Source organism: Manis javanica, chromosome 2 (assembly GCF_040802235.1).
Source record: "Manis javanica isolate MJ-LG chromosome 2, MJ_LKY, whole genome shotgun sequence".
NCBI classification, from domain to species: Eukaryota; Metazoa; Chordata; class Mammalia; order Pholidota; family Manidae; genus Manis; species Manis javanica.
The window spans coordinates 155028433-155055657 of record NC_133157.1 but is presented as its reverse complement, the minus strand read 5'-3'; the positions used below and the strand labels follow the sequence as shown (position 1 = coordinate 155055657).

At 34.3% G+C, this 27225-nt stretch overlaps 2 protein-coding genes across 4 annotated transcripts in view; both read right to left on the bottom strand.

The window, feature by feature from the left end:
- The window catches only part of MCMDC2 (minichromosome maintenance domain containing 2), a 57545-nt gene extending 54684 nt beyond the window's left edge, over positions 1-2861 (bottom strand). The window contains exon 1 of the mRNA XM_073229607.1: positions 2772-2861. The gene's annotated coding sequence lies outside the window, so the exon portion shown is untranslated. The remainder of the gene's footprint in view (positions 1-2771) is intronic.
- Positions 1-27225, bottom strand: part of SGK3 (serum/glucocorticoid regulated kinase family member 3) — a 137705-nt gene that overhangs the window by 2389 nt on the left and 108091 nt on the right. For all 3 annotated transcript variants that reach the window (XM_036998072.2, XM_017677326.3, XM_073229608.1), the window contains 10 exons: positions 23572-23621; positions 21117-21174; positions 16812-16895; positions 16582-16713; positions 12766-12878; positions 12634-12670; positions 11969-12055; positions 9684-9779; positions 5923-6078; positions 2772-2861 (listed from right to left, as the gene is read on the bottom strand). In XM_036998072.2, the coding sequence (XP_036853967.2) occupies positions 2772-2861; positions 5923-6078; positions 9684-9779; positions 11969-12055; positions 12634-12670; positions 12766-12878; positions 16582-16713; positions 16812-16895; positions 21117-21174; positions 23572-23621 (903 nt within the window). The remainder of the gene's footprint in view (positions 1-2771; positions 2862-5922; positions 6079-9683; positions 9780-11968; positions 12056-12633; positions 12671-12765; positions 12879-16581; positions 16714-16811; positions 16896-21116; positions 21175-23571; positions 23622-27225) is intronic.

The window sequence follows — 27225 nt, the reverse complement described above, 5'->3', positions numbered from 1 at the left end:
AATTCAGGTAATTCACTCTTTCTTTTTGCATTTACAGTTTTATTATAAAGGATACAACTCAAGAAGAGACCAATGAAAGAGACAGGGGACAGAGCTTCCATATTCTCTCCCCAGAATCAGGGTTTGCAGGTGATTCACTCTTAAAGCCCATTCCTGAAACTCTAGGTTATCTCTTCCCTAAAGGGAAAGGAATCTTTAAAATGTTAAAGTCATCAAGTATAACTGAGGTGAACAGATAGGGATTCAGAGCAGATATTATAAGCCAAGGATACAGTTAGTCTGTAGGCCTACAAACAGAGCAGAGACCAAAGAAACCCAGAATGCTATATCCTTCCACGTGAGAAATTCACCAAAAGAGGAAAAAGAATGCTAGAAATTATATTTATGTATATGTAAAAAATGTCACATTCTACATATAGCCCTAGAAGCATGGGTTCTGGAATAAGACTAAGGTTTGAATGTTGGCTGTGATACTTCTAGCTGTAATGATTCTTTATAAAAATTGCCTTTCTCTGTGAGTTTGTTTCCTCTACTGTAAAATAAGAAATAAGAACACTACTGCCTGAGGCTGTTGGGAGGATCTGATATGTGAACACATAAAATTCCCAGAATCTGACATACAGAAGGTGCTCGATAAATGATGCCAAATGCTCTTTTACTTGACTTTATAAATATCTTGTGAATGCTCTTATGGCTGTGGCTAGTGCTGCCTGGGAGGACTGGATGGTGCACATGAAGAGTGAGTGGCGGCTGTCTCCATAGTGCCTTAGCCCAGACTCTACTTCTGTAATGTTAAACTTCGGGCAAATTAAGTTTTTCTGTGCCTAAATTAACTCATTCATATTATGTGGAAAATAACAACACTATTTCATAGTATTGTTGCTGGGGAAGTAAACGGGTACAAGTATTGAGAACAGTATGAGAGAAAATATCTACTTCATCATATTCCAGTGAACTTTTTGATCTTTGTTAACCTGTTAGGTGAAAAATGGTAATCTGTTAAGTTTTATTTTACACTTCTTCAAGTTTCAGTGAGTTTGAACATCGCTCTGTATATTTAAAAGCCATCTGTATTTATTTTTCTGTAACTGTATATTTTATGTCTTTTGTCCATGTTTCTACTGGTCACTTGTCTTTTTTTCATATTGACTTATAAGAATGCTTTAGGTGTGGAGGAAATTTTCCTCAGATATTTCTAAATTGTATGTGGTCAAATTCACCAATTTTTTTGTCTCTTATGGTTCCTTGATTATGGGTATTGTAAAAGTTATAATTAATTAGACATAGAAGAGCAGGGATCCAAACACAGAGGTATCTGATGCTGAAGTCAACACTGTTTCCATCTCCAATGTTCCTTATAAGTCCCTACCTCTCTAATGTACTTGACAACACATTTATTTGGATAACTTAACGCAGTACAGCTCTCAATATAAAGAAAAGAAAATAATTCTTAAAGGTTATAGGTTCCTACAGCAAACTCTAAAAATTAGGGATGGAAATTGTCCTTAATGAAGTCACTTCTGGATGAGCTATATGAAAATAAGTTAATCTATAAATACTGCCATATTTACAGATGTACATCATACCTAATAATTAATATAAGCTATGTACTGAAACTAATATTACAACAAAATCTGAGTAAACAGATTTCTGAAGAGATCTCTTTATCCTGCTCTAATTTACTAAAAAAATACTTGAGTTTCACAGAAATACCAAAAAAGTTTGGATAAACAAAAAACAAATTACCTGTGATCCTGCAACCCCAAAACAATCTTGGTTTTTATTTTCTTCCAGTCCTTATCTGCTACTTTCATTGCCACAGTCATAACTCACAAAACTTATAATTTCCATGCTTTTATTTAACATTGTAAGGATTTTTCAAGTGTCTGCTCATTTTTATATTTATTATTATCATTATTTACTTAACAAGAAAAGGAAATAGAGCATAATGATTCTGGAATCAGGCAGATTTGAATCCTTGCTCTACTAGTTTTTAATCCAGCTATGTGACATCTCTGAGTTTCTTCATTTATAAAACCTATATATATTAAGAATAGTAGTAATAGTAACATGGTAGCCTATGTGAGGAATAAAATTATATACTATAATGCATAAAAAGTATACATGCCTATATACAGAAAACTACTATCAGTAACACTTTCATTGGTGATTATTAACAATTTCCCTGTTTTATATTTATTCCCCCAAAATTTACATTTTTAATACTGTACATGTCTTTGATGTGGCTTTCTGCTTAAAATTCATTGGGTAAAATGTTTGCATCAGTAGATTTAACAATTCAAGCTCACATGAACATTTTTATAATACTATCTTACTTTTCCAGAAAGGATATAACAATTTACATTATTAATAATGTTTGCATGTACCTAGTTTTATATCAATCTAGAAAAAACTGTACATGTGTGTTACATAAAATGCTGACTTGTAGGTATGCAAATAATACCTCACAGTTACTTTAATTTGCATTTTTTTAAACCCATTGAATTCATCCCTTTCTTATACATGCTCCAAAGAAACACTTCACAGTTACTGTGCTGAAAGACAATTTTGTCAATCCAGTATAACTATAATTTTACTGGTCGTCTTGAAGTTATTGGTTGTAATGGGCAACCCTGAGTGACATATTTTACAAATATTTAGGTACTGATGCAGTTTCATTCAGGTTAGATATTGAGAGCTATTGCTAAAGTTATGATGAGCTTCAGGTCTACAAGTCACCATTTTACAAAGAAAAATTTAGATATACATACCACATTTGGATTAAATGGTGGTGGAATCTTCTTTTGTATGAGGTCGGTCCAGCTGAGTGATTCAAAAAAAGGATGATTCTGAATTTCAAGCTAGAATATTAAAGAAATACATATGTATTTTTACTAACATTGAAGACATTAAGTATTCACTGAAGAGTTTTATGAAGTCAAACCACTTTGTCTTTCAATAATTCTTTTTGGGTATGTGTTTTTTGTGTTATTCATGTTGCAAAATGGTGTATTGGAAAGACTATCAGAGCAGATATGAAATACAGTCAGTTACTCAGAATGACCAACTTAAGTTATATCTTTTTCACAGTCTTAGTTTCCTCATTGATAAAATGGGGGTAACATTTCCACCCTAGATACTTTACAGGTTGTTTTAAGGATCAATAGAAAATATGGAAATAAAGTGATATGAAAAGAATAAAGCACTACACAGGTACAAAGAATTATTATTGCTATCTGAATGGGAGGTAAAGAAGTTAGGCATGAGAGGCTGACACAGTGGGATAGAGGTAGAATCAAGGTGATAAGAGCTCTACTACCAAAACAATATTTCACTCTGGGTTGGTGCTGTCAAAGCTGACACAGTGCTGATTCCAGCTTTCTTCCTGCAAGGTGCCACGAGACTGTATGAAGTAGTTTATTGACCAAGTTTGTTGGTTTAACAAGACTTCTTACAGAAAGAGATGTCTGACCAGAGGTGTGAAAGGTGAGTAAGAAACAGCCAGACAAAAGAATGAGAGGGAGAAAATTTCAGGCAGAATATGAAGGCCCTGAAGTAGCAAAGAGGTTTTTTTGGTTAAGAAAATGAGAGTCCAATGTGGTTACAGTATAGGGGATTGTCACATAAGGTGAAACTCAAGAGGTAAACAGGTCATAGCATATTGGGTCTCATTGAGAATTCTGGATTTTATTCTAGGGTTATGGGGAGCCATCAAGGAGTTTTAGGAAGCAATGTCACAAATGTGGTATCTTATTTTTTCTGTTTTTTAAGAACACTATGACTGTAATGGAGGAATGGACTAGAGAGTCATGACTAGAGAAAGGGAAAACAGCTCCTGCTGTGGCTAAACAAAAGATGACAACGGGAGGACAAGAGTGGGAGCAGTGGGAGCAGAGATGTGTCTCATTCTGGGAAAGATTAAGGAGGCTAAGACAAGAGGATCTGGCTCTTTGTTGAATAAGGAAGTAAGGAAGAGAGAAGAATCAAGAATGACTTCCAGATTTCTGACATGAGAAGGAAGATAGCAGGAGTTCAAATTTGAACATGCTGTGTTTGTTCCACGGGGCAGTGTTGAACAGGCAGATAATTTATGAGGCCATAGTTCAGAAGAGTGAACTCTGGACTGAAGATACACATGTGTGAGATTAAGACATGGAGATAACGAAGGCCACAGGGCCAACTGAGACTGCCCAGGAAGGGCGCGCAGTAGAAGAACAGAGGTTTTTAGGACAACCACAAGGGATCGCAACACTTCACAGGTTGAGGAAGAGGAGCTTACACAGGAGATTACGGAGAAGTACCCAGACTTACAGAAAGGAAACCACGAGGTGAGTATGCTCTTGCAGAAACCTAGGGAACAAAAGAGTGTTGGAAGTTTAAACGCTGCTAAGGACACAAGCTGAGGAATAGAAGTATCCAGCAATTCTTGTACATCTTTTGTGTTAAGCTGAGAAATGAGGAGTTTGAAAAAAGGAGAATATGGAAACTTTCAACAAGTTTGGCTACCAAGGGAAAAATAGTATATTAACTTGCAGGAAAGTAGGGTTGAAGACTTTTGGTAAAAAGCAGGAGACTTGATAACATTTAATTATTGATTAGAAGGAACCCAAACAAAAACGTGCAGTTATCTGTGCATGAAAAAGCACACATAGGGTTCCCAGCAAGGGGCTGGGAACCAGTGTGCAGACAGAAACTGACCTTTAGTACTATAATAGGAAGAAAGAAATGACAGGAGCAGGTGTACATATGTCTGCAAATTGGATAGCAAGAAGCTGAGGCAGTTCCACTCCACTGACTCTATTTTCCCTATAAAACAGAAGGCCAGATCATCTGGTAAAAGGGAAGAAGGAAAGGAATCTGGGGATTTGAAGAGAAGGTCTGGAATAGCTAACACAGGGAGTAGGAGAGTAAGCTGGAGAGAGAAAGAAGAAGCATTATCACACAGTGGTAAAGCACAGAGACAACTAATGACTATGACTTCACAGTGCTTCCCATATGATCAGTTGTGCAATTTTCTTCAGCACTGTTGAGCAGTTCAGAAGATTAATACCTGGATTCATCCAGGGATGTGATTTCTGCCATGAGTTCAATAAAAGGACCAAGGGGCAGGGGTATGGGGATGGGGTGTGTGTGTGACATGTTAGCAAGACTCCCTGAAACAATGGCTGTGGGATCCAAGCTGGAAAGATACCTGTTGACAGAGCTCCCTCTGGAATTGGAAGTGCAGGAGGGGAAAGGCAACAGCAGACAAGTTCATTATTCTCAGCTCAAGTTCTTGAGTGATAAAGAGCCCCCAAGAATTTATAGAAATTTAAATGAATTTGAAAGTTCATGTTCCTTAAGTACTTGTGAATTTACTGACACACTAACATCATTGGTAACTCTACTTGCTATTTAATTATCCTGAATTTTTTAAAAAACAGACAAACCTGCAATTAAATAATTATCTCAAGGAGGTGTCACCAAATTCTCACAAGAAAAGTGATTTAATGTTAATTCAAGGAAAAATGGCATTACCACATGCAGTCAGAAGTCACTAAATAAATTCTTGTTAAAATAATTTAAAAGCTAGGTAATCAAAAACATTACCATACAAGTTTTTAAAAAGAGGAGAGGGGAAGGAAAATTCTTATAAATGAAAGTTAAATAAATTAATAGGGTGTGAAAGTTGGACCTTGGGGCTAAAGAAGAGAGGATCAAATTGTTATGAAGAACAAATGAAAAAAAATGGCATGTGTCAGTGTATTAAATATTATAAGTTCTGTATAAACACTGGTGAAAACTGTTGAGACAAGTATGATTCTTTTTCACAGTGCTATTTAAAAGCTATATTCTTCTAATTAAATATCACATAAAATAAGGATTTATCTTCAAATTTTAAGTAAGCTTAAATAAAATGGATACTAGGAAAGATGTACATACAAAGTCTTCTTTGGCACCAAGTCGGTTTTGCCTGTCTTTTTCTAGGAGTTCTTCCAGAATGGACCAGGCTGTGAGGCTCACTCCTGGCCTCAAATGTAGGGGCTTGTGAAGAATATTGTCATACATTTCAGCAACGTCTCGGCAATAAAAAGGAGGCTGACAAAAAAAAAGGAAACTAAAGTTAGTATTACGTGATATATGTGAAAATGGCATTAAAGTATGTTGGATTTGGCCTTGCTATACAGGTTGCAGTCTGAACCTAGACAGTTGTAGAAATGCACAGTCCTTTTTGGGTATAGGTACATCTTCAGGGTAGCTTCCAATGAAGAGATTTAAAATTCTAGTGCAATGCAGGGCTTAATACATGACCATTAAACAAATTAGGGACAGTCTGTTCAATAATACCTTGCAGAGAGGTACAAACTGCAGAAAACTTGTAAAAGTATCTGTTCGAGAGAAAATAACCACCAACCTCATCATAGGCATGATAATAGAATTATTGGAAACAGAGATTCAACACAGATCAAACATTAAGTAATTTCTTGAGACTTTGGAATAAACTAACTAAAACAGATTTCTAGTAGAGATAGAAACCTTTGAAGATAGCGCTCCTTCCCAAGTACTTGTGGCAGTGACAGCCTTATGGGTGTACTCTGCAGAATTAAAATCCTACTGTCAGAGCTTGAGAAGAGGAGGAGAATCCTGCACTCACCTCCTCACAGACACATCAAGGCTGCAACCAAAAACCATGCAGCTCACTCTGGAAAGAATCTAAAAACTAGCAGAACAGTTCTTCTATTGCTAAAGATCTAAAAAACAACCCACATTAAGAAGGGTAGGAAGGGCAGAGATGCAGTCAGGAACCAAGCCACAGGTGTGGTGACCCACAAGCAAGAAGGATGTCACAGGCGCAGAGGCCCTTTCTGAGGAGCAAAGCAATCAGGCCCCATATTGGGCACCCTCAGCCCCAGGGATCTGCACCAAGAAAATGAGCCCCCATGATGCCTGGCTTTAAAAAATCACAGGCTTAACTCCAGGAGCCAGAGGGCTACAGGAAACAGACCTCATTTTTACAGGGCCAGTGCACTGTATCTATCACTTACTCCAGATCCAGCATCAGAAGCACTTGGGTTATGTGTGAAGGGGACTTACTAATTTTAGGGTGTGTGCTAGAGTGGCAGAGATCTGTAGGAACTTTCTTCTGGGAACAAAAGTGTTGGCAGGCACCATTTTTCTTGCCATCCTTCAGCCTCAATGGCCTTGCAGTGGGAGTTGGTTTTGACACTTTCCTTGCAAGTACTGCTCATTCCACCCGTGTTCTCCTCCAGACCTGCCCCAGCAGGTGCCCCACCACAGATGGCAGCCTCAGTCAGTACTGGCATCCCCTCAATGTGACTGCTGCCACACCATACCCAGGAGTAAGCCTCAGTAAAAACCAGTGCTCCTCCAAAGCAACTCCTTCGATTAAAAAATTGGCAGAGGACATGAAGAGACAGTTCTCCAAAGAAGAAATTTAGATGGCCAACAGACACATGAAAAAATGCTCCACATCACTAATCATCGGGCAAATGCAAACTAAAACCACAATGAGATATCACCTCACACCAGTAAGGATGGCCAGCATCGAGACTAAGAACAACAAATGCAGGGATGCGGAGAAAGGGGAACCCTCCTACACTGCTGGTGGGAATGTAAACTAGTTCAACCATTGTGGAAAGCAATATGGAGGTTCCTCAAAAACTAAAAATAGAAATACCATTTGACCTGGGAATCCTATTCCTTGGAATTTACCCAAAGAATACAACTTCTCAGATTCAAAAAGACATATACACCACTATGTTTATTGCAGCACTATTTACAATAGCCAAGAAATGGAAGCAACCTAAGTGTCCATCTGTAGATGGATGGATAAAGAAGATGTGGTACATATACACAATGGAATACTATTCAGCCATAAGAAAGAAACATCCTACCATTTGCAACAACATGGATGGAGCTGGAGGATATTATGCTCAGTGAAATAAGCCAAGTGGAGAAAGAGAAGTGCCAAATGATTTCCCTCATTTGTGGAGTATAACAACAAAGTAAAACTGAAGGAACAAAACAGCAGCAGACTCACAGACTCCAAGAAAGGAATAGCCGTTACCAAAGAGGAGGAGTGTGGGAGGGAGGAGGGAGGGTGAAGGGAGCAGGGATTGAGGGGTATTGTGTTTAGTACACATGGTGTGAGGGTTCATAGGGAAAACAGTGTAGCACAGAGAAGGCAAATAGTGAATCTGTGGCATCTTACTACACTGATGGACAGTGACTGCATTGGGGTATGGGTGGGGACTTGATAATATGGGTAAATGTAGTAACCACATTGTTTTTTCATGTGAAACCTTCATAAGGGTGTATATCAATAAGAACTTAATAAAAAATTTAAAAAACGTTTTAAGGTAAAACTAATTTCTATATTTAAGAGAGTTACAGCCTTATTTTTCTTATTTTAAATAGGAAAGAAGTACTTTATTCTTTACTTTTTAATAGCTAACTTTATTTTGTAATAGTCTTATTAATGAAGCAGATGAGTCAAATGTTCCCTTCTGAATCAATTATATTTTATATACAATCATAATATTTTTTACTTTCAAAGTCCTCTAAAGAAATTCAAAGGATTTGGAAGTACTGGGAAGGCAAATACCAGGCATTTAAAGAAAATAAGGTTTAAAGTGGTCACTGAATGTTCTAAGTCACTAGCATAACCAGAAAACCAGATCTGTTTAACAGTCCAGGGCAAAGAGAAGATAGTGCTGATGTCATAGGAATTAATCTCTCTAAGAGACCACCATAACGCAAACATATGCTGAATTTCACAGAGTTCCCCAGTTTTCTGGAGAAATACAAATACACAACAAAAAGCATAATTAAAAAACGAGCCCCAGCTCAAGTCTCAGCTGATGGTAGTATTCAGCCTAGTGTGAACAGCAGCATGGAGCATGAGTGCATGGTTCCCAGCATAAGGCTGTGTGACACTCCTGGGACCACAAAGGGAGTCTAGAAACTATTCTGAGAATTTCAAAAACCTAGAGAAAAAACATATTATTTTTATAAGGATATGTAAGCTAGATAGAAGGCCTAAACTGTTTGCTTTTGGGTAGAATGTTATTAACTCAATGCAGTAAAACAACTTATTCATGTTAATCAGAAACTCTGCTTGGCCTTATGTGTATTTAATTAATACAAACTGAGGAAACTGATTACATAGTAGACATCATTTTTTTCCCAATGAAATCTTCAAGACATGGCTTTTATAGTGAAGAGAATAGAGGGTTCTCAGTGGTAGAAAAAGTGCAGCACCAGTGTACTGCACCATTAAGTAAATTCTATAAAAATAAAATACAAGGCAAAAACCAAAGCATTATCTCTTGATAAAAATAATTTTTCTTTCCATCTTCTTGAAATCAGGCAAGATGACTGAAGTAAACTGAATAAAAGTAGATAAATTTAATGTTATAACTAGGTGTCTCTAAAAAATGCAAGTGGGAAGAGAATATCTGAAATAGTGATTAGTATGACCAAGAAATAACTATGTTAAAAACTATTAAAAAAATGAAAAATTGTTCTTTTTGTGCATATCTCTAATGTGGTTTTGGATTCATTAACCAGGTTACTACTGTTCTGTTAGTGTTTCTAAGAGTCCATGAGATTACTGAAAGAGAGAAGAAAGAAAACTCAATTATAATATATTGTAATAATAATGAAATAGTAGAAATACATACCAATCCATACAGCATTTCATACAAAACAGCACCAAGGCACCACCAATCCACAGTATTATCATAAGGCTGTTTTCTGATTACTTCAGGTGCAAGGTACTACAGAAAAGATTAAATATTAAAGCAACTTAAACAACTCGAGACAAAATTTAGGAATAATTGAGAAATTTAACAAATACTGCTACCATCACATTAAAAACACATAATCTAGATTTTTAATTGTTTGGGTATTCCCATCCTATACCAGTGGTTTTGAAGTACACTTCAAAATCAATTGGGACACCTTTCAAAGTACACATATTCAAGCAATTCCCCCCAGAAAGTGTGATGCAGTTGAGACAAATAGAAGAGAACAGGAAATGTAGGATCTGTAATCCTAAATATGTAAAGTAGATATCTGGGGGGAGGAAGTCTTTCACAAGATTAATTTGGTTTAGAAATTTGTCTAGCCATTACTCAAAAATGTTTCTCTTGAAGAAAGAATTCTTAATGTGGCAATTACAATGAATTCATTTTCCTTTCGGTGAAAGAAAAAAGAATGAACTTCATTTTTATTAGAGAATCACAATAGTAATTCTCTATTACTAGAGAAGTTGTGTAAGTTATTAGATGGCTATTTACATTCTAATCTATAAAGTATTTAAAGTCATCACTTCACATATATAATATAGTGAATTTGAATTCTAAAGCCCAAAAATATGCATTTTCTCTTCCCATTATGAGATAAGGAAATAATTTCTTAAGCTTTTTTATATGGTCCAAAGAAAAAGCAAAACAGAAAGGGTTTAATAACTTCTGGTCACACTTCGATTTAGATGACCAAAAACACTTGTGTTCCCTTGCTAAAAACTATGGGACTTAAAGATTATGTTAACTATGATATCAACATACAGTCACAAAAAGTATTTCTTCATACATAAACCAAAACAGAACAGTTACAAATACAGTTGACCCTTGAGCAATGTGGGGGTTAGGAACACTGACCCTTCTGGTGCAGCCGAAAAATCCACGCATAACTTCTGACTCCCCCAAAACTTAACTATAAATAGCCTACTATTTGATTTTATGGTTGTAAATGATACAATAGACCAGTATCTACATATACTTCCTGTATTCATAACATACCTAACTTTTCCTTAAAATTTTCAATATTTCTAGGCCACATGGTTCATCTGCGAGTTTTTTCAAATTAGCAGAAATCTGTACAAAATCTTCAAATATATTTATGGAAAAAAAATCAGCATATAAACAGACCCACACAATTCAAACCCATGTTGTTCAAAGGTCAACTATATATGCAGGAGCTAGGGTTAGATTAGAGAAAGGGAAAAAAATACAATTTCAAAGTAAGAATTGTTATTTACAGATACTTTTAATTAAGTTTGTGATCTTGATTAGAAGTCTTGTGTGAGCCTTTTTATCACATATTTTCAACATGGTATTTGGAATATTCTATAATAACAATGAAATACTATCTGGCACCTGAGATTGCTTTTATAAATATATTAAAATTAGGACAATTTGAAGTGTGTGTGTGTGTGTGTGTGTGTGTGTGTGTGTAGTAAGAATAACAAGGCTTTAACAAATTGTAAAGATGATTATTACTGTCTCAAAAATACATTTTCTGCTAGCTAGCATGATTAGACAACGGGATGTTATGGTTAATAAATTCTAATTTGTGACCACCCCCCCAATATTAACTGCTTTATTTTCTTACGTTAAAAAAACAATATGATTATAAAATATTTTAACCATATAGAAAAAATAAAAAAATATAATAGAAACAAAGTTGTCACCTACATGTAGGTAATGTCAATATTTTGCCATAGTTACTTTAGCTTATTAAAAAAAAATTTTACTGAGATGTTTGCATACCACGCAGTTCATTCATTTAAAGTGTACAACAGTTACTAATAAATTTACAGAGTTACAAACATAATAATTTTAGGACATTTTCATCACTGCTTTGTGATTTTTCTTTAAAGACTAGAAATATTATGAAATGCTTAAAGAAGTCCAAAGTAAACTTCAGCATTAAAGACAAATAAGCCTAATTTATATCTGTTGGATTATCTGTGGTATCTCACCATCATGGTTAAAAATACCAATTACTAATTAACTTTAAATGCTCAAAAGGTCTGATTATCATGTGTTTCTAACTGGCTGAAAGCTGAAATGGTAGTTTTTATTCTACATTTTTTACTTCAAATTTTATACATGAAATCTGTGATTCACTTATTGCATTTTATACATGATTATATAAATGACAAATGAACCATATTTCTTACCTCTGGTGTCCCACAAAATGTGGTGGTGGTGTCAGAAATAGCTATTCCTTCTTTACAAAGCCCGAAATCTGTTAAGACAACATGTCCCTGACAAATACAGGAGTAAGATAAAACAAAGCATAGACATAAAATGACAGTTTTTAAAAGCATTTTACTTTGAAATAATTTTAAACCCACAGGAAACTGAGAAAACAGTACAGAGAGTTCCATGTACTCCTCACCCAGCTTCCCCCAATGCTGACGCCTTATACAACTATAATAAGATGTCAAAATTAGGAAACTGACATAGGTACAATACTGTTAACTAGACTTTATGAACTTTATTCAGTTTTTATTATTCTTTTGCATGCATCATTTGTGTGTATGTATGTGTAGTTTTATGCAATGAAGATCTATAGATTCATGTAATTACCACCATAATCAAGATAGGGAACTGCCCATCATCCCAAAGGAACAAAGGAACTCCCTCCTGCTATCCCTTATCCTTGCACTCTCCTATTCCCTTGGTCCCTGCCCCTTGCAACCACTGGTCTCCACCTCTATAGTTCTAAGAATGTTGTACAGAATTATGTACGACGGAATCTTTGAAGCTGACTTTTTTCACTAAGCATAATGACAACAAAAATTGAGAACTAATAAATAGGTTTATAAAAGATAATACTTACTACTGAATCCAAAAGAATATTTTCTGGTTTCAAGTCTCTATCAAATAAAAAGGGAAAGAAAAACAAAAATGAATATTAACTGAAAGAAAATAATAAAAAGACATTTTTACAAATAATATTTTTTAAATTTACCTGTACACTATTTTGATTGCGTGCAAGTAACCCAATGCACTGGCAATTTCAGCAGCATAAAACCTAGCTCTGTGTTCAGGAAAGGACCGTTCTCTTTGTAAGTGAAAAAACAGCTATAAAATGGAAATGAATATTAAGATCATCCACACATAAAATGAAACAAATATATTTTATTAATACAAAAATAGGATTTATTTTTTTACTTTGAACATGAGATAAAAATGCAACCAAGCATAGAACTGTGACTCTTCATTATCTGTGTCCCTCATCTAGTAACCATTCTCTCTATTCAACCATGCATCTTTTTTTATTTGCCCTTGCTAACGTACTCATCTCCCATTTACTCCTCAATCCTCAGTGTGACAGTCACCACCCTAGACAATGCACTCTGGAAAAAGTTATCAATGAAGATCAATGATCTTGACATTGCCATATAGTTATCTAACTGGGCCTTTTTTGATTGTTCTTTCATTTGGAGGGGAAAAAAAAGCACTATTCAGAGACTGGAAACTAGCGCTGGAAGATCATATATAACCTACAGATTTAATTTGTTTGAGCCAAATACTGTGTTTAGAAAAATGTACATTAATTTGTAACATTTACAAATGGGGAAATTTTTTGGTAAAAATTCATAGTTTTGGTTTCTTCAGGGGAAAAAACTCTGCATTATTAAGCCTAAATTTCAATGTGGTAGCAAATGGATGGAGCTGAGCAGCAGCTGGACTCTCCAGTTCATTTCTTAAACTTCTGAGTTCTTAACTTATTTCTTACAGCCTGTCCTTTAATCATTAGGTTACCTGCCTGGGTGAAGTTTGTGCTAGGTCCTTACTCTAAGTCCCCTGGCTTCTAAGATAATGATCGCTCCTTCTTAGGTCTCCTTCTACCTTAGAGAGTTCCATCCTCATTCTTTTCTGATCCCTTATGCTGCAGGGATTAACAAGGTTTCTGTCCTCATTTTCTCTACCATGATTCTTTCTCTAGACACTCTGCCCTGGTAACCAAATTCATCATTTTAACTTTCACCTCCATGTTGATGTCTCTCATGTGGATGTTCCCAGCTCAGACCACTGTTTGGAACTTCTGCAAAAACCTGCTTGCCTGCTGCTCTTTCTTGAATATTTCACAAGACAACAATTTCAACTTGTCTAAAACAGAGCATCCGTCCTCTCTTACATACTTATTGCTGCTTCTCTCTTTTAATGATAATCACTTTCCACCCAGCCCTCTAAGCCATGGGAGGCAGCAAGCTACAGCAGAGTCAGACTTTAGAGCTGATCAGACCTAGGTTTAAATACTGGTTCTTCTCTTTTTCTGGGCGCAATTCATTTAACTTCTCTGATTTTCAAAGGTTACCCCTCAAAATTTTTGTAACCTCTTCTGAAAGGTTATAGTGATGATCAACCACAACAAATCCTCACAGAGTAGACAAATGGGGCTGACCTGGGATTCAACCATACTGCTCCTTTATCCTTACCCCCTGTATCTAACCAATAAATAATCTTTTAGTTATTTCTGGAATACTAAAATTTAAAAAATCCTTTTTACCCCATCACTGCTCTTATTGACTTACAATAGCTTACACTATTAAAATATTCTATTCACTGGTCTCCTGATCACATATGTCCAATATAACTGTAATGAAAACTACCAAAAATGAAAATCTGAACATTCATTAATAATAGCTAACAATGACTGTTTATTAAATCAAAGGCACTATGCTAAGAACTTTATATGTTTATATTATAATTCACCCAACTACTCTGCGATAGGGAATTAATGAGCAAGCTGAGGCTCAGAAAGGCTTATTTGTATATCTAGTATCATAAAACTTATTTGCTTATATTCTACCTGGATCCAAAACAGATCTGAATATACAAAAATAAATATCAAGGTTAAATCATGTCAAGTATAAAATCTAAGTATGAATATTGGGGGAGGAAATAAAAGTAATAATTATAGGAAACACAGAATGACATCATACTTCCCTTCTCTCTCTCCTTTCTCATCTTTATTCCTCTTCTACCAACTCCCCATTCAATCCCCCCCACACCCCAAAATTCTATCTATTTCATTTGCTTTTTTTCCCCATTATTTTAGCCAAGTGTATCTTTTAGAAGACAAGCCCAATTCTTTCCACTTTTGCCACTCAGTTGATGGGTGGTCACTATATAAATAGGGCTCAGAAGCAAAGTCCTAAAACAGCACAAGGAAAATGCAAAGTAGGTAACTTGCAGGAGGATATCATCTGCAGTTAGATGCCTCACATGGTATTTCCAAGACAGAGTGGTTCTTATGTCTAGGTTAAATCCAGGGCCTGACACTTAAAGCATTGTGACACTGAGAAAGTTACTTAACCTCTCTGAGCCTTAACATCTCTACCTATAAAATGGGCATAAAAGTGCTTACCTCAAAAATTTGTGACCATTAATTGAAATAATGCATGTAAAATAATTATAAATTACCAGGCCCTCAATAAATTACCATTATATGTTAGCACTAACACACACACAAAATAAAATGATAATATTCAAGGTAGGAACAATGTGGGTCCGGGTCGATCTGTATCTCTGAATTGGGGTGTCTGGGGGGTTCATAATCTTGCTTCTACACTGAAGAGTCATAAGGCATTTGTGTCATAGATTTAGGGGGTTGAATAATGATTATTTTTATGATCTTCCTCTAGAATGATCTAGATATGCCTGATCATCTTTCTTCTAGTTCCTTTATTCTACAGTTAAGGTTGAAATAATTATTTCTCCCTCTTTTTGCTCTGGGATTAAGGGACAGAAGATCCTTTTGTAAAGATGTGACAAAATCTACGAGTTAAAATAACTTTAAAGAGACATTCACAGATCGGACATCAAACAAATCAGAAAGGTGGGAAGATTGAGAAGCAGAGGAATACAGGATGGTCAGCTCCCTAGATGCTGGAATCAGACAGCCAGAGGTCAATTCCTGGTTCCAGTACTTACTAACCTTATAACTTGAGTAAGTTACTTACCTTTGCTTTGCCTCAGTTTCTTTGTTTTATACAATGATTGTTGTGATGATAAAATAACATGTACAAAGAGTCAGTACTGGGCACATTAAGTATACTGCATATGTTAGCAATTACTGTAATTATCATAATAGCAGCATTTTCCAAAATATATTTCAATATCCCTCTGATTCAGAGTTTTTTAGAATATTATTAATAGATCTGGTTCAAACAAAAAAGGGGACTGTATGGTAAAAAAAATTTTTTTTAAAGAAATCCTTGTTTTTTTTAAGGCAACACTTCTCAAAGTCTTTAACATGCTGAAATGTACTGTGAATAACCAAGAAACACTGTTAATCACCAATGGGATATAACATGAAACATTTCCAAACAGACCTCACCACAGAACTCTTTATTAGAGGATTATCTCACCTGATTAATAGTTTACACATTTTAGAAAAAGACAGGCTGGAATAGTATGTATAGCATACAAATATTGAAACAGCAATTAAATGTTATAAATCATTCTAATGTTTCAGTTTATTATTCTTGCTACATAGCTCAGAGACAAAACTATCCGTGAGATCTGTATCTTCATAACAGGGTTCTTTTATGAACCTTCCCACCTATACCATTCAGCTGCTTAAGAGAAGAGCTTTGTGTTATACTTCTCCACATCTTGCATTATGCTTATTAGCCAGCACCTTATATACTGTTGCCACTCCACAAATATCTGCTAATGCTGGACTATCCTTCCAAAAACTGATAAGGAAAAGAAAATTTTTGACTTTATTCCATTTTTTCCAAACATACATTAGAAAACTAGTTATAAAACTCACCTCTCCTCCATTAACAAAATCCAGAACAAAATACAGCTTTTCAGTTGTTTGGAAAGAATAATGTAATCCGACCAAAAATGGATGTTTCACATTTTTCAAGAGCACATTACGTTCAGCCATAATATGTTTTTGCTGTTAAAAAAAAAGGTAAAGGATCAATGTGTATTATACAGCAGAGAACACCTCTGTTAGTTGAGAAAATGAGTACAGGAAAAACAAAGCTATTTTACCTCTTTTCTGTTCAGAACTATTTTTTTCTGTAACACCTTGACAGCATAAAATTTTCCATCCAGTTTCCGTTTTGCAAGAAGAACCTGTTGTGTTAAAGATTGTGCATATTATTCAATATTGTCATAGGAATAATTCAATTGTCAATAGTTTAATTTTACAAAAGAAAGTCAAAGGGACCTAGACAATATAGTATTTTTATTTTGAAAATTGTTAACTACTGAATTTATTTCTATAATTTTACTTTTCCTTAAATATTTTAATAAAACAAAAAAAGATGTTGGTCATTTGAATAGCCAGGTACCACATGTCATTTAATGTACTGATGGTTGAGATTTCCACTAAATTTAAGTGCCAAAATATACTGCTTGAGATCTTTGTGCATGTGTGTGTACCAGCCCTGACAAATATTGAGGCTATGTATTTCATGATTACACACACAAAAAAGGAGGATATGGTTTCTAGGCCATCAAAATGCATTTTTGTTTTACCATTTAGGTTTCTCTTATAGGTTTCAAATTCAGAAGAGTTCAGGGAAAGCACCACGTATAGCTGATTTTTTAAGATGGGCTGGGTTGTATGCAGACGCTTTCAAGGGTCTGAGGAAGCTTAGGGGATCTTGCCCCCCCAAAAAGGTAGACATACTCAAGGTTTTGCAAATAATTTTACGGGATTCAAAATTTAAGGGGTTGCAAATAATTTTAATGGATGCACAAGTTGTGTAACAATAAAATTACATGTTCAAAAGCTTTTTGAGATGATCTGACAGCAATTCGTGACACTGTGGCATCTTAATTTCTAGTATATCTGTGGCCTTCCTAGCCAAAACCTATAACCCATCTCATCATGAGAAAAACATCAAATTCCAATAGGGAGGTAACTTCATTGTATCTAACCAGTACTTCTCAAAACCAGTGAGGTGCTCAAAAACAAGGAAAAGTTTGAGAAACTGTCACAGCTAAGAGGAGATTAAGGAGACATGATAATCAAATTTAATGTGGAATTGTGGATGAGATCCTAGAATACAAAAGGACATTAGGTAAAAAGTAAGGAAATCTGTATAAACAACTGACTTTAGTCAATAATAATGTACCAATATTGGTTTATTAATTGTATCAAATGTATCATATTAATGTAAGATGTTAATAAGGCAAATTGTGTGTGCAGTGGAGAATGGTTTGAGAATTATCTGAAATTTCTGCATTTTCTCTTTACTCAATTTTTCTGTAAATCTAAAACTGTTCTAAAAAATGAAGTCTATTAATTTTTTTAAATGTTTGTTATTCAGAAAGGTGGAATCAAAACTGAGTCTTCAAGGCGAAAATGTCCTGTGCTCAACTGCTGGCATTTTCATCATTTCCCATTCTTTTGTTCTCTACAGTATATGACTTGGTTAACATTCGTTCTTTCTTACATTTTTCCTCTTCTTGACACCTCTGATGTGACTGACCCTTCCTTCTCTTTTTTAATTATTCATCTTCAAGTACAATCTGAGAAAACAATTCAAAGACTGAGGCAATTAGGAGGTACTGATTCCCTTCAAGTAGGCATTTTTCAGTACATTGGCAGATCTGGAGAACAGATGGTTATAAAACAAATGGAGAAATGGAAAGGGGAGAACCAAGAGCACTCACTGGAAAAGTGTTTAGAATAAATATTAGACTGCCATTATTTATTTTACTTTATTATATATGTATTGCTATATTCAAATGCATTGTGAATTTGCATTTGTTTGTTTTTCCTTCTTTTTGTGTATTCTGCTTTATTTTATTGCACTTTGTTAGTTTCTAACCACTCTCCAAGATTTAAAAAATTTTATTAAATATAACATATATAGAAAAACTCACAAATTATTACAGCTCAGTAAGTTATTACAAAATGAACACACTATGCAAACAACTATCCAGGTCAAAAAATAAAACACTATAGGTAGACTGAAGCCCCCTTTTATTACCACTCCAGAAATTACTCATCCCTGACTTCCTCAAATGTAACCACTGGCAGTAAACAAGTTCTGCTTTTTTTATAATTTTAACAAAATGTATTAGTAGAATAATTAAAAGCACATAAAGTTGTCTCTGACTTCTTTCCCTCTAAATTATGCAATACACACTTATATTCTTTTTTTTACTGTTGTGCAGAATACTGCCATTGCACAATTTACTCCACTGTTCTTTGACATTTAAATTGTTTATAAATAATGATGTTATGAATATTCTGGCATATGCCTTTCCTAGTGCATATGTGCATGCATTTTTGTTGGATTTATAGCTAGAAGAACGAAAATGTCATAGGTGATACATATATATATATATATATATATATATATTCAGCTTGAATAATTAATAACAGCTTTCTACAGCATAAAAAAAGAAACATACAGGATTAAATCTAATTAAAGATATGTAAAAATTCTATACAGAATACTATAAAATATTACTGAGAAAAATTGTAGATGAACTAAAAAATTAACAAAGGGATATACCATGGTCATGGATTGGAAGACTCAATAATGTAAATATGACCATTCTTCCCAAACTGATCTACAGATTCAATGCAATTCCAATCAAAATACAACCGAATTTCATGGAAACTGACATGTGCTACACTTGTCTTCTCCATGACACCCCCACACCACATATTTATTTTTACTACAGATTGGAGTATAGTGCAAAAGCGTACTTGAATGTACATGATGATTGTAATAATTCCATCTATGACACTTCTGGCCTTAAATGATCCTCCCTCCTCAGTATGACTACACTGTGAAGTTATGATTTATGCTAATTCTTAAATTCATACAGATATGCAAAGGGCTAAGAAAAGCCTCCTGAAAAAGAACAAGTAGAGAGGACTTGTACTGTTGGGTGTTAAGCTACCTTTGTCATGACAATGTGGTACTGGTACAAGGACAAAGTCATCAATGAAACAAAATATAAAATCTCACAACAGAATATAAAACATAAAATCTAGAAGCAGGCCTATACATACATGGACAATGATGCTTATCCTGCAGATTAGTGTGGATAGAAGAGTCTTTTCTATAAACTGTGTGTGGGATCAGTTCGATATCAATAGGGAAAAAAATAAACTGCGACCCTACACCTCATATTATATGCAAGACCACTTCCTAGTAGACTCTAGATCTAAACATGAAGTTTCCAAAAGATAGTGGTTTTTGTTTTTAATGACAGATCATCTCTAACATCCTAACAAATGGTGAGCATTGAGAGAGGAGGATCCATTTCTAACTTTCCATTGTCTGTACTAGTACAATGTCCAGCATGTAGCAGGTGGTCAATATGTATTTGCTGAATTAATAAACACATGGGTTTAATTGTATGGTCAGTTTCTGGAATCAGGGGAACTCAGAATAACAAACTAGAGATACTGAAAGCTATGAATATAGCAAACTATAATTAAACACACATTTTTTTATTAAGGTATTATTGATATACACTCTTACGAAGGTTTCACATGAAAAAATAATGTGGTTACTACATTCACCCATATAATTGAGTCCCCCCCCATACCCCATTGTAGTCACTGTCCATCAGTGTAGTAAGATGCCACAGATTCACTATTTGCCTTCTCTGTGCTACACTGTCTTCTCCATGACCCTCCCACACCACGTATTTATTTTTACTACAGATTGGAATATAATACAAAAGAGTACTTAAATGTACATGATGATTGTGATAATTCCATCTATGACACTTCTGGCCTTAAATGATCCTCCCTCCTCAGTATGACTACACTGTGAAGTTATATGATTCATCTGAGAGAAAAGAAGCAGGGTCTTTATACAGTCTTTGCCTTCCCCAACTGTTATTTTTTGTCTTTCCGGCCTCATCTTAAAGAATACCTCTTCAAAGAAGCCATCTAAGCAGGGATTCCCCTTCACTGCCTACTGTCCTGTCATTTCACTTTATTCTTCATTTTCTTCTTAGTCCCATTACTGCTTGTAATTATTTATTTGCATATTTTTAATTTGCTGTTTCCTCCACTGAGTTGTAAGCACTGCAAAGGTAGTAATAACTATGTCAATTTTGTTTAATATCTAACCAAGGCCTAGCATGGTGCTTGATACATAGTATGTACTCAAAAAAATATGTTAAACAAATAAATTTTATGTCAGAATTTGAGTAGATGCCTTATCTCCCTAATTATACTGTTTGTACTCAGAAGGCAAACAAAGCATCTTCATACCATGTCCTTTATACTAATGAGCCCTGTGGCCTTGAACATACACAGCATGTTTTCCTTAAGTACTTATTCACTGAATGATAAAATAAAAACACTCTTACCTTGCCAAAGCTGCCTTTTCCAATAACTTTCAGGAAATCAAAGTCTGATGGTTTAGCACTGTTATAAATGAACATTGACAAGAATTAGACCCATAGAAATTGGAAAGATGTTAACTTTTAAACATTTCTTAGCACCTCACTCTTTAATAAGTAAATGGGTATAAAACACAGCATGATGACTCCAGCTTTCACACTGGTAGCATCTCATTTTTAATATAAAACAGGTAATAATAAATAGTAATAATATCTACTTTCTGATTAAATAAGGCATTTTTTAGCTTTATTTAAGCCTCATTAAGTTCTGCTTAAGAAGGATTCAATAATACACTCACTGAGAGAAAAGAATATATAAATTTATATATATATTTTTGTTTTGAACTCAACATAGCTTGTATGTAAACCAATTTTATCAGCTATAAACCTTACCAATGTTATTAATGAAGAAACTGAACAGCTATATAAATTACTGACATATCCCAAAGACTATCATATCTGGTAATTCTTTGGAAAAGGAAGTTACTGGAACACCTAGCAAAGTCACTGAGAAAAATTTCTGATGGAGATAAAGTCATCATGGTGTTTTGCATATTATTATCACTTATTGTACATTACAGATAAAAAACCTCTCTGCTCATTCTCATAGGTGGTAATGTATAACAGCTAAGAGTAGAGAAGCCAAAGGGAATACTAAGATTTTCCTTTTATTTATATTAACTTATCAGGTAAAAACAGCATTGGCTGTATGTAGGCAAAAGCACACAGCAGTAGAAAGTTGAGCTTAAGCAGCCTGAAGAGCTGTTACTGTCAACATAGTCTGAATTCCTAAGTTGTATGTTCTAGGGAGAAAAGAATGACTCTATTTAGATTTTAAATTTCCTTCAATTCATTATCAAAGGAAACAGTCAATTCAAACATGACAGTAACATCAGATCTAGGTCAAATAATAACAGGTAAAGATCAGGGAGATAAATACTTAACTAAGCTTAGTTGTTCTTCTTCAAGAACCTGCTCTTTGGATTAGTTATGTGTTCTCTAATGATATGCTGAGATACTGAAATAATTTTTTAAACAAATGCAATCATGAAAAGTCATGCAAATCCTTCAAACACAGTAAACAGTCTGGCTGAGGTCATGACCAAGGCCCCACTGTTAACTGTTGGTGATGAACTCTAACTTAAAGTAAATTTCTGTTTTTGTGCTGCCTTACCAACTCAATGTTATGATGACAGAAAAGAATGCTCAAAACCAAAATACTCTCCCAGTTACTATCCCATTTCTCTGCTTTCCTTTGCAGCAAAACTCCTCAAGTTGCCTAAACTGACAGTCTACACCTGCTATCCTCTCCTCTAGTTCTCTCACGAACCCTTTCCTATCAGGGTCTTGTACCCACCACACCACTGAAACTGCTTATAAAGGTCACCAATGACTTATTAAATCCAGTCAATTCTCCACCATCACTTTACTTACCTTATCAGCAACATTAACTTAGTAAATTACTCTGTCCCTGAGAAACTTTATTCACCTAATTTTTTTCCTATCTTACTACCCTTCATTTTTATTGGCTACTCCCTGAACTTACTATAATGCTGATGTGTCCCAGGACTCAGTCCTTGGACCATTTCTCTTTTCTGTCTACATTCACTCTCTAAGTAGTCCGAAAGAGTAAGGGAAATGTAATGTCCTAGGATAAAAGATAGATGACTTTAGAATTAACTGGTAAGACTGTACGAAATAGTTACAAGTAAGGATAGCAACACTATATTCCTCTCCCAGTCCATGGCAGCTATCACTAATCTGGCAGGGCACTCCTCAAACTGAGTCAAGAAGTGGCCTTGGAATCCTTTGTATTCAGTGTTCTAGGTATTCACTTCTAATGAAATGCTGGAGTTGACACTCAAGATGAAGTTTATTTCTGTTGCTCCTGGTGTTCCTCAAAGTGTTTCCTCTGTGTTCAAATAAATGTGGGACTACAGGAGAGAACGGACAAAGTTTAATCATCTTTAATATGCTAGTGTCCATCATGACATCTCTGGAACATGTTGGCTAACAAGTAGGGTTGCATCCATAATGCTGAGCACCAGGAGAATATCAGTTAGACCTGCACTGACATTTTAGTCAGAACACCTCCCAAGTATCTCCCAGGACTTAAGGTCCCATAGGAAATGCGGTCTGATTTTCCAGAAACACATCAAAAGACACCCAGAAAAGTGACAATGGCAAAACAACAAAACCCAATTAACAATTTGTTGATGAAAAACTCCTGAGAGCTCTCCTAAAGCAATGCAAAGCTAGAGGAATAAACCAGGCAAGCATACAATACTGTATTTACTGTAACCAGTTATTTTTCATAGGCCTCCAGTTAAACTGGCATAATTATGTATATCTGCACATTCACACATACACAAAATCTTCTTAGAATTTAGTTAAAGGATTGTTTGAACCAAATTAAACCTACTGAGGATTTCCAGATGGTCCCAGGTTGATGTTCTGTGAGGTAGAGTGTAGCTGTTGGGATGGGGGAAAAAAAATTATTCTTATTGAAGCTTCAAAGGTTATCAGTCAACGGTTTTGAAATAAAATATACATAACTATACTAAAGACTGGGATGTATTGCCATGTTACAGAAATCTAAAGTTCTAATTCTTAATAAGTGCATAAACTTACTTGGAAACATATATAATCAATATAAACAAAGTAATTTTTATGATAAATTTCAAGAGCAGTTGTAAGAAAAGGAAGAAATCAAGCTCAAAGTTGCCAATGAAACTGGGGAAGCTCCTTGGAAGTGGGTATTGAAATCACAATTTAAGAGGGATCATTTTTATGTTTAAAAAGCTGGTTAAAATGCCTGTTTTTCAATTTTTCAAATAATAGCTTATTAAAGACAGGAAATGATAGTATGATGAAGACTGCAAATGCTGGACTGCAAATTTTAGTTTGATAGGAGACAAAGATATTTCTAAAGCAAACATGTACAAAATGAGTGCTTTTCTAATTCCACTTTTGTGACAGAATCAAAATTTTAGATAGGCTTTTCTCTTCACAACACTTAAGTAAATTTAATCCCTTGTGTTTGCTTACAAGCAAATCTTTACTCACCTAGTATGCCATAAAGCAGTTTAATTAATAAAAGATTTAAATTCATTAATAATTAGCTAGAAATTTAACTCAAATTCCCAACAGACTATTCTAGTGATCCTGTTATTGAGTCAATGAGCACTTTTTTATAAAAGCTAAATATAAGTGAATTCTGCTTCATGTAAATTCTCTTTGAAATTCTTTACATATTCAGAAAATTAAAATCAGTTATAGATGTCTCAGACATGCATACTTTTACTAGAGCACTGTATAATTATACTTCATATAAGCTATAGCTAAGAAGTAGGCTCTTAAACAAGTAGTGACTCTGTGGCATCTTACTATACTAATGGACAGTGACTTCAATGGGGTATGGGGGGTACTTGATAATATGGGTGAACGTAGTAACCACACTGTTTTCCATGTGAAACCTTCGTAAGAGTATATATCAATGACACCTTAATAAAAAAAAAAAGTAGGCTCTTAAAAATGCTAGGTTACTCAGACCTAAAAAATTTCATCTAAGCAATTTCTTACTAGAGACGTGTGTCATATATATTTCCACTTAAGTACATTTGAAACTTAATAGCAATCTCCAGAATACAAACTATTCTGTAAAATAAAGGGCAAAAGTTCTGCAGCACATTTGTTATAAAATATCAGCACCAGCTTCTTAGTTACAAATCAAATTTATTTCCTACCAATATCTTTATATGAAAAATCTTCATGTAATAAATTTTCAATCCCCAGAAGATAGAAATGTAAGGAACCATACAACCTAGCACAAGACAAAAAAATGTATCAATGCTCTGGTTTGTTAAATGAGATCCTGTGGTAGCATTAATTTTAACATGGAGTAATCTTTTATGCTTAAATATTATAGTGCTCCATAGAATCTGTTAACATAGTCTAAACTAAGTTGTTATTTCAATACACTTACTCTTTTAATGAATGCGCAGAAAACTGGAACACTTTTTCATTAAAAAACCTTTTCTTATATAGATGAGGGAAGAGAATTAAGTGTGGATTAAACAAAAGGACAGCTTGTTCCCCGAATTATATTACTATGTAGTAAGATTTTATTTCACAAGGACTTTGCTAAGGAGCACATTTCTGAAATATTAATAAAAATTATTGGGAAATACAATTAGATAACTTTTTACTGTACCCACTATTTTTAAAGATTATATCTGATTACTACACTGAGGTTGAGGTATAATTTATTACCAGAATGAACACTAATCAAGAGCTTAATTTTCTTGACATCTCAGCCTCTATTTTTGTCTCTATAAATAAGGCGATAGAGGTCCAGATGCCCTCTAAGGTATCTTCTGGCTATTAACTTCATTTCATTATCTACTTAAAAGTCCTTAATAAATAGTTACAACAGTAAGATGAAGTATGGTTCCTTCCCATTTTTTGGTAGAGATTCTTTTTATCAGTATTTTAAACTGCAAGAGATCCTAGTCCAAGTTTCAGATTTTATGGATGAAGAAAGAAAAAGGAAATAAAATTCAGATTTAAAGCCAAAACTGGCAGAACAGAAGCCAGAACCCAGGAATCTGTCTCAGTTTGGTTCTTCAAAACCAGTTGTGTCTTATAAGCAAGGCAAGGCAAGACATTTTTTTAATGACCTAAACTTATAGTCTCAACCGGAAAATTACAGTTGCATAGATTTTATTCTTTAAAATATTTTTGAATAGTTTCACCTTTTCCAATTAAAAACATATACTTGTAGTTGGAAAGGATGGCAAGTATTAGGGACAAGACATTTTTTTAAAATCCATAACCTTACCAACAGATGATTTTACAAATATTTACAGCAATTTCATATTGTTTTTGTGTAACTTATAAAACCTGACTGGAATCACATTACATGAATATGCATATACAATTTTTTACCCTGATTTCACTTAATAGTATATCAAAACTTAAAATACTATCTTCAAAAATATTTTTCAGGTACACAATATGTGGGGACAAATGCTATGTGGTTGATGAACATAAAAGCTGATTCTATTTTTTCAGGTAAGTCATATTTAAATATATACCTTGTTTTTTTCATGTGAAGGATTATTTCATTTGCATCAACTCCTAAGTGACTTGAATATTTTCATGTTTGATACCTATTGCTAAACTGCTCTCCAAAAGAATGGCATAAAATTATACCACCACCAGTAGAGCCCCAGGGTACCCATGTAGATTAACCAATACTAAGACAGTATTTTATTTACTCTACATTTTTGTTTATTAGGTAAAGGAAAAAAAATCTCTCATTTAAAAACTGTACTTGCTTTTGGCATCAAGGTTGAACATCTCCATGTATTTGTTGACTAAGAGTACTTTTTCATGACCCTTTTCCTTTTTTCTACTGGGATCTTAAATATCATTATTTCTAATGATCCATTTGTATTAGCTTTTTACATAGATGTTATTCCTTTTTATGCCTTATTTATTACAAATGTTTTCCCAGTTCATTGTTTCTTTTGTGATAAGCTACACAGAAATAAATTAAAAATATTCCCTTACATTATCCTAGGAGCAACCATGTCAGAAACAAAAAGTTAAATCTGTTCTCTTAACTGAGAATCCTCTTGGGGTATCAGAGAAGAAAAATACTCCTATCCAGTAGTCACCAGAAAGGGAATATGAAGAGTTTATCTGTGGGATAGTAATGTTCCAACTCATAATATCATCTTTTAAATCACAAAAACAGAACCATGACAAAGTCAAAAGACATTATAAAAACAAAAATGTACACCAATCCACCACTTCTGATTTTCATATATATTTAACAAGTTATATCAAATTTTAATTATAAAGGTATTATATTTATATAACATTTTCAGTATAATTTTAATTGCTCTATAATATTTGGGTTAAATTATTGTAATTTACTTTTCCCACACAGCTTTCCAAGGTAAATGTTGAAAATATTTTCATAATAAGCCACAAGCTTATTATACTTATTTATTACAATCTATTTCAAAAATAATATCCTATTCTTTATTTGGAATACATATTGATTATA